This window comes from Macaca thibetana, chromosome 11 (genome assembly GCF_024542745.1).
Source record: "Macaca thibetana thibetana isolate TM-01 chromosome 11, ASM2454274v1, whole genome shotgun sequence".
Lineage (NCBI taxonomy): Eukaryota > Metazoa > Chordata > Mammalia > Primates > Cercopithecidae > Macaca > Macaca thibetana.
This window is the reverse complement of record NC_065588.1, coordinates 100,471,447-100,488,152: the sequence shown is the minus strand read 5'-3', so window position 1 is coordinate 100,488,152 and position 16,706 is coordinate 100,471,447. Positions and strand designations below refer to the sequence as shown.

The following is a 16,706-nucleotide window of genomic DNA, read 5'->3' as shown; positions in this document are numbered from 1 at the left end:
AGTTTTCCAGATTCAGAGAGTAAATCCTTACAAATCATGCTCCCTAAGCACTTAGTGCGTTCATCCTGCCCATCTCTTCTGATGTTACCTCCTTTACCTTTCCCATCCTTGAAGGACATGTTCATTTGCTTTATCTTATATTAGCTTAATTTGCTTGTTTGGTTATTGTTCTGTTTGGTTATTTTTCTCTAATTCACAGCAAGTTGCAAGTGACTTAAGTTTCCCAGGAAAATTTATATTTTTATAAAAGGCTACTTTTGGAACCAGAAGAAATTTCATATATTGAGATTTCCTGTCATATTATGGAGTATTTAGGGGCAAGAGCCTTCCTTGATGAAGGAATAGAAGGGTCACTGTAGAGGAGACAGACAACACGGTATTATTGAAATAACGTAGGCCGGCCGGGCGCGGTGGCTCAAGACTGTAATCCCAGCACTTTGGGAGGCCGAGATGGGCGGATCACGAGGTCAGGAGATCGAGAGACGATCCCGGCTAACACGGTGAAACCCCGTCTCTACTAAAAAATACAAAAAAAAAATAGCCGGGCGAGGTGGCGGGCGCCTGTAGTCCCAGCTACTCGGGAGGCTGAGGCAGGAGAATGGTGTAAACCCGGGAGGCGGAGCTTGCAGTGAGCTGAGATCCGGCCACTGCACTCCAGCCTGGGTGACAGAGCAAGACTCCGTCTCAAAAAAAAAAAAAAAAAAAAAAAAAAAAAAAAAAAGAAATAACGTAGGCTTCAGAATTACACAGGCCTGTGTCCAAATTATAGATCCAGTATTTATATGAAGTTAGGGAAGTTTTTGCTGTTGTTGTTGTTGTTGTTGTTGTTTGGGTTTTTTGTTTGTTTGTTTTTTGAGATGGAGTTTTGCTCTTGTTGCCCAGGCTGGAGTGCAATGGCGCAATCTTGGCTCACCACAACCTCTGCCTCCCGGGTTCAAGCGATTCTCCTGCCTCAGCCTCCTGAGTAACTGAGATTACAGGCATGAGCCACCACACCCGGCTAATTTAGTATTTTTAGTAGAGATGGGGTTTCTCCATATAGGTCAGGCTGATCTTCAACTTCCAACCTCAGGTGATCCACCTGCCTCAGCCTCCCAAAGTGCTGGGATTACAGGCATGAGCCACCGCACCAGGTCAATGTTAAGAAAGTTAATTGACTTTTCTGGGATTCAATTTCCTCATTTATAAAATATAGAGAATATCTTCCTTGCTGAGTTCATGTGAGTATAGGTGACTATACTTAACCCAGCATAGTCCATGTAAAACAGGAACTAACACTCTATATGTGGTAGTTATTATGTGATGCTCTCTGTGTTAGAGAACCTATCTTTAGAAACATCAAGTAATATGTCTTGCCACACAACTACCTCATTCCTCCTGACCCTAGAAATGAAACTTACATGCCAATTGCTCACATCTCCCAATTGCCATATATATTTCTCTGTCTAGTTGAATCCTTTCTTTGTTTTGTTTGTTTGTTTGTTTTTGTTGTTGTTGTTGTTGTTCTGAGATGGAGTCTCACTCTGTCACCCAGGCTGGAGTGCAGTGACGCGATCTTGGCTCACTGCAACCTCCGCCTCCTAAGGAGGGTTCCAGCGATTCTCCTGCCTCAGCCTCCTGAGTAGCTGGGACTGCAGGCACACGCCACCACACCCAGCTAATTTTTTTTATTATTTAGCAGAGATGGTGTTTCACCATATTGGCTAGGCTGGTCTCAAACTCCCAACCACAGGGAATCCAGCCACCACAGCCTCCCTAAGTGCTGGGATTACAGGTGTGAGCCACCACGCCAGGCCCTTTCTTTGTATTCGTTTGGAGACTGAGCAGAGACTGTCAATGCCTAGGACTCTGCTTCCTTTAAGCTATTAGGCATGAAGTTTACCTCCTCTTCCTAATCTGGAGAGGCCCACTTTTCCTAATAGAAATGATGGTGCTGGCCACTAGGAGATTCTTTTTGTTTTTTGAAACAAGGTCTCACTCAGGAATCCAGGCTAGAGTGCAATGGTGCAATCAGAGCTCACTGTAACCTTGAACTCCTTGGCTCAAGCAATCTTCCTGCCTCAGCCTCCTGAGTAGCTAGAACTACGGGCTCATGCCACTATGCCTGGCTAATTTTTTAATTCTTTATTTTTGTAGAGACAAACTCTCACTCTGTTGCCCAGGCTGGTCTCAAACTCCTGGCCTCAAGCGATCCTACCACCTTGGCCTCCCAGTGTGTTGGGATTAGAGGCATGAGTCACCAACAGGCCTAGATTAGATTCTTAATAATGTTTGCCTGTGAGCCCTTGGGATTTTCTGACCCACAAAAAAGGAGCACCATGGTCCTAGAAAGAAACTTTCTGCTATACTCCACCAACCTTTCTCTCCCTGGGATTTCCCAGTAGCACTTTTCATGGATCTTTTACCTTTACTGATCTTTGTATGTCCCTGCCAAAATTTCTGAATGCATCTCAATTTATATTTAATTCAAATACTATGTGCATTACTTATCAGAAAGGAGACAATTTTGCAAAAACAAACTTACCATAAAACCAGCAAATACTGTATCTGTAACTAGATTCATGAGTAATAAGAAGAAGAATTTCAGTAACAGGAAACTCTGGGTAATATCAAGGCTATAAACTAGGTAAAGGCTAAAGGTAAATATGATTAGCTCCAGGAGAGTACCCTATCTAAATGACTAGTGAGCTAGCAAGCGCTCACTAAACAATAAAAACCTCAAGGAAGACAAATTAAAGCCAGGTAGAATAAATAAAATAAAATGTACAGTCAGCAGCTATGATTTACATATTAAACAGAAACTTACCTGTTTGATCAAGTTCAAGCACAAAATAAGGAACACACAGAGATTTAAATAACTTCTTTACCTGGAAGAAGTCAAAAAACAAGGAGGAAAATGAAAAATGAGGTTATAACCAACAGGAGAATCTCTTATCCAGCTTCATTACTTCCTTTCTCAACCAGCCTTCACCTTTGAAAACTTCCCAATTCACTTTTATGTAACCCATAAGATTCTCCCTGTTGACAATAATGATATTTAAAAGAGTATTTGAAGTCTGTTGATTCTATTCAATTATCAATGATTCATCTGTATCGCTTCATAAGTTACATTTTATATGTTTAGTGACTCAGTCTACCTCATTATAAAATGGATTTAATACTATATTTAAAAAAGCATTGGAACACTTAATGTTTCCAAAGCATTATGTGGCAAACCTGAGAAAAATATATTCTTACAATAGTCAAAGTATTATTTCTTTTTTGGCTGAGTAATCCTCAACCAATAAATCAGTTACAAAAAAAGCTATTATGCCCTGAGACTGTTAAATAAAACAAACAAAAAATCATACGCTCATGGTTATACAAATTATACTGGTAAAAAACAAAATTTTATTTAAAAGTTACTTTTACCACTAGATAACATTTAAACTACTGACACAAGAGACTTTTATGTACAAGACACAAACAGCCTGTCAATAATTTAGGAAAGTTTAGAACCATATTCCTCCAGTTATACAATAAAATTTAAAAGGCCAGAGTAGCCTGAAGTTCACAGAGATGATCAATGAGGAAAATGTATTCTTGAAAAACAAAAAACAAAAAAAGTCTCATTCTAACCTTAACTACTAAAACAGTAGACTTTCTATTGTATAGAAGTACACTGGGAGATTTCTGTCATTTTTATAGGACCAAATTCAACATTTTGATAAAATGGGAAAATAAGTTCATTCAAACAACATGATTAGTCTTCTTTTTATTTATTTATTTTTTTTTGAGACGGAGTCTTGCATTGTTGCCAGTGGAGTGCAGTGGCGCTATCTCGGCTCACTGCAATCTCTGCCTCCCGGGTCCAGGCAATTCTCCTGCCTCAGCCAACCAATTAGGTGGGACCACACCCAGCCAATTTTTGTATTTTTAGTAGAGATGAGGTTTCACCATGTTGGCCAGGATGGTCTCAATCTTCTGACTTCGTGATCTGCCCACCTCAGCCTCCCAAAGTGCTGGGATTACAGGCGTGAGCCACCATACCCAGCCAGTAGTCTTTTTCTTAAACTCTTTTAGATGGCACCTAAGCCCCAGTCTGAATCTGAATTCAGTTCCCCCCACCACTCTGAAACAGCTATAAGAAACAAATATTGCAATTCTGAAAAGGTGGAGAGGATTATCTTTGCACTTTAAAACCTCTTCACAGCCAGATGCATGCAAAACACATACAGTAACTAATGTGTTACGCAAGAGTGGAAAGCTACATTATGTAGAAGTTAGTTTCCTTATGGGCACTTCCCAACTTGAATTAATGCAAATGACATTACTCATCCCAGAGAGAAATACACATTCATCAGACCAAGTACCAACATAAAAACAAAGTTTCTCAGCCGGGCATGGTGGCTCACGCCTGTAATCCCAGCACTTTGGGAGGCCGAGGCAGGTGGATCACAAGGTTAGGAGATCAAGACCATCCTGGCTAGCACAGTGAAACCCTGTCTCTACTAAAAATATAAAAGAATTAGCCAGGCATGGTGGCGGACGCCTGTAGTCCCAGCTACTCGGGAGGCTGAGGCAGGAGAATGGCGTGAACCCGGGAGGCGGAGCTCTGATTTACTCATATCCCACTTGTTAAATAAGATGATTAAATAAAAACTAAAGAAAATAACCTGGGAAAATTCTACTTCAAGGTAATTTAAATAAATAAATAAATGTGAACAGCTAAGTATATGAGTCGTATACCCTCAGAAGAAATTCACCACTTTACCAGGAAAAGCACCTAATCATCTTTCACGGCCAAAGACTAGAAAATTAATTTCCAAATTAACTGGCATTAATCTGAAAACAATCTGAAATCAACAAGGTAAAACCAGGGGATATTTATCTAGAAGACCTGACATACCCAGTGATTGTTTGGATAATGACATTAAATAAATTTGCCAGGATAACTATATGTTGTTGTTGCTGTTGTTGTTGTTGTTGTTGAGACAGTTGCACTTTTATTGCCCAGGCTGGAGTGCAATGGCGCGATCTCGGCTCACTGCAAACTCCACTTCCCGGGTTCAAGCAATTCTGCCTCAGCCTCCCGAGCAGCTGGGATCACAGGCCTGTGCCAACACACCCAGCTAATTTTTGTATTTTTAGTAGACATGGGGTTTCTCCATGTTGGTCAGGCTGGTCTCCTGACCTCAGGTGATCTGCCTGCCTCGGCCTTCCAAAGTGCTGGGATTACAAGTGTGAGCCACCGCGCCTGGGCAACTGTATGTTTAAATAAGCATGCAAATAGCTAACACAAATGTTATAGGAAAAGTTCTTCATTCCCAGGCTAGTTTTAATTAAGTAAAACTGGGGAAATACAGGCAAGGCTTTACATTTTCAGGGATAGGCAGGAGAGCTGGGAAATGAGGGAGTTAGTAGATTTCAGAGATAACAGTAAGAATAAGAACATTCTGGGGCATAATGGGGACTAAAAAAAGAAAAGAAAAAAAAAAATGATAGGTCAAAGAGACCTGGAATTGCAAGGAGCACACTGACTATCACTAGCAGCAATCCTGACTGCTAGCCCAACTCTTCATTCCAGAACTAGGGCAGGGTTAAAATTGGAATTTTCTGTTTACTTATTTATTTCATTTCTTAATTTTTATTTTATTTATTTATTTATTTAGATAGAGTGTTGCTCTGTTACCCAGGCTGTAGCTCAGTGGCACGATTTGGCTCACTGCCACCTCAGCTTCCTGAGTTTTAAGTGATTCTCATGCCTGTGCCTCTTGAGTAGCTGGGATTACAGGCGTTCACCACCACAACTGGCCAATTTTTGTAGTTTTAGAAGACACAGGGTTTCACCATGTTGCCTAGGCTGATCTTGAACTCCTGGCCTCAAGTGATCTGCCTGTCTCAGCCTCCCAAAGTACTGGGATTACAGGTGTGAGCCACCACGACCATATGTATTTATTTTAGAGACAGAGTCTCACTCTGTCAGCCGGGCTAGAGTGCAGTGGCATAATCATAGCTCACTGTAACCTTGAACTCCTGGGCTCAAGTGATCCTCTCACCTCAGCCTCCTGAGAAGCTAGGATTACAGGCACATGCAAACCATGCCAAGATATATATATATATATATATTTTTTTTTTTTCCCCCATAGAAATAGAGTCTTGTTATGTTGCCCAGACTGGTCTCAAACTCCTGGTTTCAGGTGAACCTCTTGCCTTGGCCTCCCAAAGCATTAGGATTATAGGCATAAGCCACTGTGCCCAGCTCTCAATTCTTTAATAATGTTTGAAAATATAAGCAGAGCGATTGAATGCCTGGCACATAGATGGCACTCAAATGGTAGCTATTAATCCACTGATAGGATTAACTGTACTTAGCATTAAGTCAGGTATTTGTTGATTACCATTTAATCTAGCCTCAGTACTGACAGAAGGAAGATTAACCACCCGAAGTTAGTCCTGATAGGAAAAGGAAAAATGCAAGTAGTTATTTTCTTTAACAAACACTGATATAGTGTTTACTATGTGTCGAGTATATTCTATGGCTTTTATAAATATTAATTTAATCCTCCTAACAAACTTATGATATAGGTACTATTATTATCCACATTTTACAGATGGGAAAACTGTGGCACCACAGGTAAACAACTAAAGTCACATGCCTGATAAATCACAGAACCAAGATCCACACTCTGACTTTAGAGTCTAGGCTCTTAACCATTGTTTGGTAATGAAAAAGACTAGACAAGCACATAATTTCAGAACTAAGAAAACCCTCAGGCTGGGCACAGTGGCTCATGCCTATAATCCCAGCACTTTTGGAGGCCAGGGCGGGAGGATCATGACAAGGTCAGGAGTTCAAGACCAGCCTGGCCAACATAGTGAAACCCCATCTTTTCTAAAAATACAAAATTAGCAAGGCATGGTGGCCTGCACCTGTAGTCCTAGCTACTTGGGAGGCTGAGGCAGGAGAATTGCTTGAACCAGGAGGCAGAGGTTGCAGTGAGCCAAGATCACACCACTGTACTCCAGCCTGGGCAACAGAATGAGACTCTGTCTCAAAAACAAAAACAAAAACAAAACCCTCAATAAGCAACTAGTTCAAGCTCTTCATTTTAAAGATTAAAGAAAAGGAAGTGGCGGGCGGTGTGGGGGTGGGGGCAGTAGGTCCCAAAAGCAGACAAGAATTGCAGAACTAGATAACTAAGCCCCTAGAGGATTAAAAACATAGCAGTTTTCTAATGCCCAGCCCTCTTCTAAATTCTCTAACACTTACTACCTGTCCAATCATGTAGAATTTAGCAAGGGTTATCTGAGATAATTTTTCTTCTTAAGCCTATGTTCTGCCCTTTCAGTTGAGCTAAATCCCCAGGGATGGGACCTGTGTCTTCCGCCTCTTTGCAGTCCTACTCCCAATATGATGTCCTACAGGAAAGGCATCACTATCACATTGATTGGGATGAAGCCTAAGGTGGCATCGATGCATAATGTGTTCAGGAGAGAGACAAGGATGAAAGGGTCTCCCTACTTCAGCTGCCCAACTTCCTTTTTTTTTACTTGGGAAAAAAGTGCGCGTGTGCACAGGCACACACAGGCACACACACATGCGCGCAAAACGAGAGAGAGAGAGAGAGTCCAAAAAGCCCATAAGCCCATTTATTTCTATATAGGGCTTCCAGAATAAAAAGGCTTCTGAATTCAAGCTCCTTGAGATCTGGAAAGTCAGTCATGGGGCAGACAAGTTGAGAGAAAATTAAACTTAATAATAAATTAACCTCCCAGTGAACCTGGACAGATGGCCACTTATGTTTACCTAAGGCTCCATTGTGTAGGCCTAGAGCTAAACTTCAGTGACATGTAAATGCCCTCAGCCTTACTATGAAGCACCAGACAGATCACATTTGCCTTTCAATTCTCACCTTCATTAATCCTCCCCATGGCTGTAACCACTGACCTTTTCTCTTTGATAATCTAAGATTAAGAACCCAGTAGGAAACAGTTTATTCTTTGTGAAGTTATTTTCCCCATAATAAACCACACCATGAAGAGATATTTACCAAAATTTGGTAGTACCCTAAGTAACCGTTCCTTATGAAATATTCCCTACAGACATATCTGAAAGGACAGCAAATCAACTGGTTTGGTAACTCCCCCACCCTAACCTTCCCTGAACTTGACTACCTGAAAATATCTCATACTTCCCAAAAGCTCAGAAAGAGATTATTCAAGCAGTATTTTGTTATCAAAACCACATTTTACAATTACTCTAAAGCAAGTTATACCTACATACACTTTTCCTTTTTTTTTTTTTTTTTGAGAAGGAGTCTCGCTCTGCTGCTCAGGCTAGAGTGCAGTGGCACAATCTCGGCTCACTGCAACCTCTGCTCCCAGGTTCAAGTGATTCTCCTGTCTCATCCTCCCGAGTAGCTGGGACTACAGGCACATGCCACCATGTCGGGCTAATTTTTGTATTTTTAGTAGAGACAGGGTTTCACCACGTTGGCCAGGATGGTCTTGATCTCTTGACCTTGTGATCCACCCGCCTTGGCCTTCCAAAGTGCTGGGATTACAGGTGTGAGCCACTGCGCCCAGCCTGCATACACTCTTCCTAAAGGTGAAATCCAGTTCTTTACATTTGAGCTCAAAAGTCTGTCAAATTGCTACAATTCCATTTAAACCCCTTGAGTTTAAAGCCTTACCTCAGCACAGCGTGTGCATGTGGACCTACTGAAGATGACCACAGAGTGACCGTCTATATAGGCCTGAAGCAGGGCTCTGAGGTCTGCAGTGGCCGTGCTGGTGAATCCTGCTGGGTTCTCTGGCAAAGTTTTACCAGGGTGATGATCTTTAGCTAGAAGTAGTGGAAGTAAGGATGGTAATTATCACAAAGGAAAACATGATGATGCGTTTTCTAATATTAGGTTCACTCTAAAAGCATTACCATTTCAGTCCCACAGGCCAAAATAAGGAATCTGAGGAAGGAAGGACTCTAATGAAGATTACAGATTTAGTTCTTTCATCTGACTGGAACCTCTGACAAATTATTCAATATTCCTGACTCAGATCACACTCAAGATATGTTCTCAGGGGATCCTGCCAAGTAACAAGCCATAATCGGAAGCTTCCCTGATCGCAGGAAAATAAGTAACGGGTTCGAAATACTGAGGCCACATTTTATGCCATCTGTATTCCCAACAATGGTTTAAATGCAGAGAGGCCAAATGTCAGACAGATGTCCCCTTCCAACACAACCCTGCTTACAGACACAGGGGCAGACTACTCAAAGCAAGGTTTACACATTTTCTCCCAGGCTAACTCCTGGATAAGCAGACACAGGATCTTCAGGCAAGATGCAGCAAGATTGCAATAAAAATACTTTCTGCAGATTCTGGTTTCTCCTCAGGATTTTGTGCTGGCCCAATCAGGCATCAAAACAAACATGATCCAGCTTAGTGGTATGTTATCCCCACATGACAGCACTGTCATCCTGGGCGTCATCACCAGTCGAAACCACCAAGAGATTGCTACCTCCAGCTTGTAAAAATGTTTAAATTAGCTGTCTTCTTCAGGACCCACAAATAAACCAAGCTCAAGCCCACCCTTACACTTGCTCCTTAGGTGATTTCTTCCCATTTCTGCTGATCCAAGTAAGCCATTCATCCTTCTTCAATCTCCTTATCATCTTCATAGTTGGTATGTGTATTTATCCAGAACTAGACAGAGGGTTAATGTTTGTATGCTTCCTTTCATTTAATCCTTCTACCAATATCGTTAGGTGGGTACTGCTACCATCATCCCCATTTTACAAACAAGGACACAGACTCAGAGAGGTTATGCAACGTCCTCAGGGTTGCACAGCTTACAATAAGTAATGGAGCTAAAATTAAAAGTTAGGTTATCATTCTCTAGAACCTACACTTTAAAAAAAAAAAACAGGTTTAAAATATAGAAGTCTTTTTGAAATATAGTTTTTAATTTTGATCAAGTCAAATATATCTTTTTCTTTTTTGCTTGTGCTTTTGGTGTCATTGTCATATATAAGAAACTATTGCCTATTCCAAAGTCACAAGGATTTTACTTTTTTTCTAAGTGTCTTGTAGTTTTAGTTCTTACTTTAGGACTATGATCCATTTTAAGTTAATTTTCATGTGCTGTGTGAGGCAGGCATCCAACTTTCTTCTTTTGCATGTGGATAACCTGCTGTCTCAGCACCATTTGTTGAAATGACTAACCTTTCCCTATTGATATGTCTTGCCACCCTTGTCAAAAATCAATTGACCATAAATGTAAAGGTAGAGCCCATGCTTTTAACCAGTATGTTATACTGTCACTACACCTAGACTGATATTTAAATGGTGTTAATAAAATCAGCTAAATTCCCAAAATGTTTATTATTAATCATTATTATTATTAATCATTATCTCTAGTAAGCTTTCACTTTCATCATACTTTTGGTACTATGTGTTTTTAAACCATGAACATGTATTATTTTATAAAAATAGTTTTTAGAAAGTAGTTAATTTAAGAAATTTTTAAATAACCTCTATCATACAATGTCAATTTAGGGTCAACAACCAAGAGACTGTTTTATTATATACCAGACAATCAAATGTTACTAATCCTTAACATATGGATAGAAAAGTGAAAAGGAACATAGAAATATCCTAATCTTTGAGATATAAGTGCTATGATCTGAATGCTTCTACACCTCTAAAATTTCTGTGTCAAAATCTTAACTCTCAAAGTGACAGCATTAGAAGGAGGGGCCTTTGGGAGGTGATTAGGAGCCCTCAAGAATGGGATTAGCACAGTTATGAAAGAAACTCCAGAGAGCCCATCTCCCCTTCCACCATGTGAGGACACAGCAAGAAGGTACCTACTGAGAATCAGGACGTGGGCCCTCACCAGACATGGAATCTACTGGCACCTTTATCTGGGACTTCCTAGGTCACAGAACTGTAAGAAATTGTTTTCCCTTGTTGATAAGCCTCCTAGTTTATGTTATTTTGTTTTACCAGCCTGAACAGATAAGAAAATGAGAAGTGGGTTCTTCTTTAAGAAAAACTAGCTTGTTGTAATTTCTCGTTTGTTGTAGTTTCTCTGGGCGGGGGGCGGTGGCTCATGCCTGTAATCCCAGCACTGGGAGGCTGAGGCAGGAGAATCGCTTGAACCTGGGAGGCAGAGGTTGCAGTGAGCCAAGATCACGCCATTGCACTCCAGCCCAGGAGACAGTGCAAGACTGTATCTCAAAAAAAAAAACAAAAAACGAAAAACTAACATTTTGTGCCAATTAATTATAGGATCCCAGAAGAGCAATGGGACTTATTTGTCACAGAGTATACCAGACCAGTCTATACCTATAGTATCTGCCTTCCATAAGTGGAAGGGAGCCTGTCAACCCTTATTTGCATCTGAATAAGCAAGACTTCCTAGGTTTCATCCTTATCCTTAACCTACTGAACCAGACTTGCAAGGCAGGGGCCTAAGCATGCATATTTGTGTGTGTGGCCAGGTGCGGTGGCTCACGCCCGTAATTCCAGCACTTTGGGAGGCTGATGCAGTTGGATCACCTGAGGTCAGGAGTTTGAGACCAGCCCGACCAACATGGTGAAACCCCATCTCTACTTAAAATATGAAAATTAGCTGAGTGTTGTGGCACACGCCTGTAATCCCAGCTACTTGGGAGGCTGAGGCAGGAGAATTGCTTGAACCCAGGAGGTGGAAGTTGCAGTAAGCCAAGGTTGGACCACTACACTCTAGCCTGGGCAAAACAGTGAGACTCTGTCTCCAGTAAATAAATAAGTAAATAAATAAATAAACAAACATATTTATGTCTGTATATATTTATATATGTTCACATATGCATATACATATATTTTAAATGTTCACTGGTAGTTCTAATGCATACTCTTAATTAAGAACTATTGGACTAAAGCAACATAACACATGACTATAGCCTCATCGATGACACTTCAAAATTTTAAAATTAAACTCTAGTTCTCATTTTCTGTTCTCCATTTGTCTTATTTTAAAAAGTAATGTAGAAGTAAACATTCCTCGTGGTAACATCTCAGAGAATGAGAATCACAGATTGTTAGCTTGGGAGAGATATTTGAGGTCACTAGGCCAACTGTGTTCATTCTACTGATGAGGAAACTGAGGTTCAGTCAGGTAATTAATTGGTATCAGCGTCAGAGCTGTCACACAAGCCTCCTGATTCCATAACGCCTTACTGACTCCTTCGATTTCATGGGATGACTGACTCTAAAAGCAGGTGACAATTCCTTACATAACATCTATGCCAAGGGCACCACCCAACTATTAGGCTCAGATATTTGCCAAGACACAGAACAGAGAAGGCCATCACAAGGAAAGGAATAACTTCTGTGATTAAGAAGAACTGCATTCTTACTGGGGAGGGACTGTTTATCAAAAAAAAAAAAAAAAAAAAAAAAAAAAAAAGTACAAATAGATAGAAAGATAAATAGATAAGTAAATAAATCATAAGAGGTTAGCCACTACCTGTAATCAAAATCATCAGAATTTTTCCTTAAATTCTGCCTCTAACAAAAAAGGAAAATAAAATTTTGTTTATGTTTATCATTTGCTTATAATTTCCCCCTCAATTTTGAAATAAAATTTGAAGCAGCATTCAAAGAAATATGTTAAGTAAATGTTACAAGAACAGCACAGAACCAGGTAGTCAGTAAAACGCATATAAAACTGTAATGAGCCAGGCATGGTGGCTCACACCTGTAATCCCAGCACGTTGGGAGGCCAAGGCGGGCAGATCGCCTGAGGTCAAGAGTTTGAGACCAGCCTAGCCAACATGGTGAAACTCTGTCATAATGAAAAACACAAAAATTAGCCAGGCATAATGGCGGGTGCCTGTAATCCTAGCTACTCAGGAGGCTGAGGAGGGAGAATCATTTGAACCCGGGAGGCGTAGTTTGCAGTGAGCCGAGGTTGCGCCATTGCACTGCAGCCAAGGCAACAAAGTGAGGCTCTGTCTCAAAAAAAAAAAAAAAAAAAAACTGTAATGATAAGTTGCTTCCATTTTGCCCCAACTTTTTTGCCTAAGATCAATTCCTAATATTTGGATCCATGAAGTACTTACTGTCCACTTGTAAAAACTGAAACTAAAGAGTAATAATAAAATAGGCTCCCTACTTGTTTTTATACAAGTAAACAGAGATCAGTAAAAGAGATTAGATAAGACCAGAAAGAGACAAATACAGAATCAGTTATGATTTTAAAGAAAGCTATCACGTGGCCGGGCACAGTGGCTCACACCTGCAATCCCGGCACTTTGGGAGACTGAGGTGGGCGGATCACGAGGTCAGGAGATCAAGACCATCCTGGCCAACATGGTGAAACCCTGTCTCTACTAAAAATACAAAAATTAGCTGGGTACGGTGGTGCACGCCTGTAATCCCAGCTACTCAGGAGGCTGAGGCAGGAGAACGGCTTGAACCCGGGAGGCAGAGGTTGCAGTGAGCCAAGATCATGCCACTGCACTCCAGCCTGGCTACAGAGCGAGACTCTATCTCAAAAAAAAAAAAAAAAAAAAATCACGAAGCAATAAAATATAATTTCAAAATAGTATGGTAATGATGACTTGATAATTTGGGGAAAAGTTTTTTCACTTTATTATTATATAACACAGCATATTAAATGGAACCTTTTCTATATCTCTAGTGAGTAACAACTTCCAAACTCAGAAGTAAATACAAACAAAAAGACCAACAGAGTATACTGTAAAATAATAATAGTTATTTGAGTTTTTTTCCCCCAAATCAATAGGTCTTTTATTGTATCATTTAAATATCACAAATAGGTCTTAGAAATCATCTGGCATCTTGTTTCTATAGCTGGACAACTCTTAGATCTTATTTATTAGCCTGCTGAATAGTTCCTTTTCAGAGACATAGATACCATCCCAAAATTTCCTAATATCCTTGTTTTTAACTGTTTGTGGCTTGCTGAATCAAAGCCACTGAATATGAAACAAGGTCAATGTCATTTCCTTCAAGGCTTAATTCATCTTTCTGGGCTTGAGATACTGAACAAGCAACACCTGGCCTCATCCAAACCCTGCGGATGTATTTTTCAGCCAAGAAATTTCGGATTTCAACAAGAGACCCATTCTCCTGGATAAGGACATTGATGGGGAAGTGAGCATACACAGACCTCATCTTGTAATGGAAGCCCATTGCACCCTTGTTACACCCTTCTGTGCATGACTACAAATAGTCTGAATGGTAGCCAGCTCCTTTCTGTTTCCCCACCATTTGTCAACCTGGTGCCTCTTTTTTTTTTTCTGAGTTCTTTCTACATTGATGTGATTTGAAGTCCCTCCCCAGGTTTCCTCTGGGGCCCTTCACAATCACTGTGTGTCCCTTCAGAGTAATGTCAACAGTCTGATTGCTGAGAATGATCTTCATTCTTGCAGTAGATGCAGCAAAGATAGATAATAGTTTTGTATAAGGTAAAAGAGCAGCATAGGGAAAATACTTATGGGAAAAAAAAAGGAATAAAACAACAAAAAGAACTCCAACAAATTGGTAAGAAAACAACAGGACCACAAATGATAAAATGAATAAAGAACAAAAACAGCCAACTCATTAGAAAGAAAATAGCAAAGAAAATAGAATACAAGATCTATTTATTTTATTTTTACATCATAATGAGAAATGCAGATTCACATGATGGAATGTTATTTCTTACATACAAAAAAAAAAATGAAAACTCCCAGTGCTGATAAATGTACACTGAAGTGAGTCCATAGGGCTGTGTAACACAAGCTAATACTATTCTTTTGGAAAACAATTTGACAGTGTGGGTTAAAAAAACTCAAATGGCCGTACTTTTTTTTCTCTTTTTTTTGAGACAGGGTCTTGCTCCAACACCCAGGCTGGAGTACAGTGGCATCTCGGATCTCGGCTCACTGCAACCTCCTGAGATGGCCATACCTTTTAACTCAGTATTCATCTTTTTTTTTTTTTTTTTTTGAGACGGAGTTTAGTTCTTGTTGCCCAGGCTAGAGTGCAATGGTGCGATCTCGGCTCACCACAACCTCTGCCTCCCGGGTTCAAGTGATTCACCTGCCTCAGCCTCCCGAACAGCTGGGATTACAGACATGCACCACCACGCCTGGCTAATTTTGTATTTTTAGTAGAGACAGGGTTTCACCATGTTGGTCAGGCAGGTCTCGAACTCCCAACCTTAGGTGATCCGCCTGCCTTAGCCTCCCAAAGTACTGGGATTACAAGCGTGAGCCACTGCGCCCAGCCTTAACTCAGTATTCTTATTTGTGACGATTGGCCTTTAAAAAAAAATCTAAAATAATGAAAATATTTATTCATAAGAAAGACCCCTACACCTCCTAGCCTTCTCTTAGAAAAAGCTTTCAGTAGTTTTTGTTAACATAGCTACTACCACCTAGTTAAAGGGGGATATTCCCAAATTCCCTTTCAATGAAAGTGCTATATAGCTTTAGGATCAATCATGTTAACTTTCTGTAAAACCCAGTGGAACAAAACAGGCAACAGGCCTATCAATACTCACCATTCCCTACCTCCTGAACATGTCCATAACCTTTCTAGATCCAAGGACAAAGTTATACCTTGCCTCAACCTTTCTCTCTCCCAAGGCTAAGCTGCAACGAGGTTCTATCCCTGCTCTACAGCCTACACCCCTTTCTTTTCCCTACCTTCAATCCTTTCTTTTAATCTAATTATTACAAACAATTTCATTATAACATCTTTAGCTATTGCAAAAAATTAGAAACAACAAATGTCTGACATTAGAGGAATGGTTAAAGTACAGTAGCTCTCTTGTTCTAACCTTATTTAGTGGTTGCATACTATTCAAGATTCAAAATAATGTGGAAATAGTTTGACACAATGTTAGTTTTTTAAAAACCTAGAATACCAAGTCCTATGTACCATAGTTTTACAATTCTATGAAACTCAACATCTAGGTATCCTGAAAAAGAATGTGCAAAATGGTCATATTAGTTATATTGGTGTGACAGAATCATTCATGACTTTTCTTTCCTGTATTTCCCAAACTTAAAAAAAAATTAAAGTTGCATACCAGCCTATCACATTTGTTCCTGTCTCTGACTTCACCAAACTGAGAAATTCGTTGAAATCTTTGTACTCTTAGAGAAATAAAGCAAGATATTTGAACTGTGGGATTACTAAAGGGATTACTAAAGGAAAACACTTCCACTCCAGGACACTCCTCAAGAACAAGGTTCCCATCTTCATACAATTCATATGTGCTTGTACCTGCCAAAACCACTGACTCTCACCCATGACTACTGCCACCTGAAAGCCCGCAGACATCCAGGTTTTGAGTGGCTCTCAGTCTACAGATTGCTTAGAGAGCTGTATAACTGATACTTATCTCTTTGGAGAAATCTTGATCAGCCACTTAGCTGTGGGAAGAAGCTCTAGTTTGACAACAGAGGAACATCATGGTACGTAGGGAGTGCAACGTAACTGGGGGAAACTGGAAAACAGAAACGTAGTATGAAATATGAAAAGCACAGGTCAATAAAGCCACTCTCCAATTCTGAGTTATCCCCAAGTGGCATTTCACAGTAAACCAGGACAATGAATGAACTTCAAAGCAGGGAAACAAAGGGGAAAGCAAAGAGGAGTCTGGCAGATGAAAGCACATAGCAAGGCTAAACACAGACTAAAACTGCCACATGTTAGAAC

General features: G+C 40.3%; 2 protein-coding genes across 9 annotated transcripts in view; one reads left to right on the top strand and one right to left on the bottom strand.

The window, feature by feature from the left end:
• LOC126930917 (protein BRAWNIN) overlaps positions 1 to 16,706 on the top strand; it is a 732,366-nt gene that overhangs the window by 414,108 nt on the left and 301,552 nt on the right. The gene's annotated exons all lie outside the window — the stretch shown is intronic.
• Positions 1 to 16,706, bottom strand: part of TXNRD1 (thioredoxin reductase 1) — a 182,394-nt gene that overhangs the window by 94,119 nt on the left and 71,569 nt on the right. For 2 of the 3 annotated variants that reach the window (XM_050748465.1, XM_050748464.1), the window contains exons 2-3: positions 8,676 to 8,827; positions 2,807 to 2,867 (exon numbers count right to left, since the gene is read on the bottom strand). In XM_050748465.1, coding sequence (XP_050604422.1) covers positions 2,807 to 2,867; positions 8,676 to 8,827 — 213 coding nt within the window. Of the gene's footprint in view, positions 1 to 2,806; positions 2,868 to 8,675; positions 8,828 to 16,706 lie in introns of those variants that run through there. The other variant, XM_050748469.1, reaches the window with a different exon arrangement.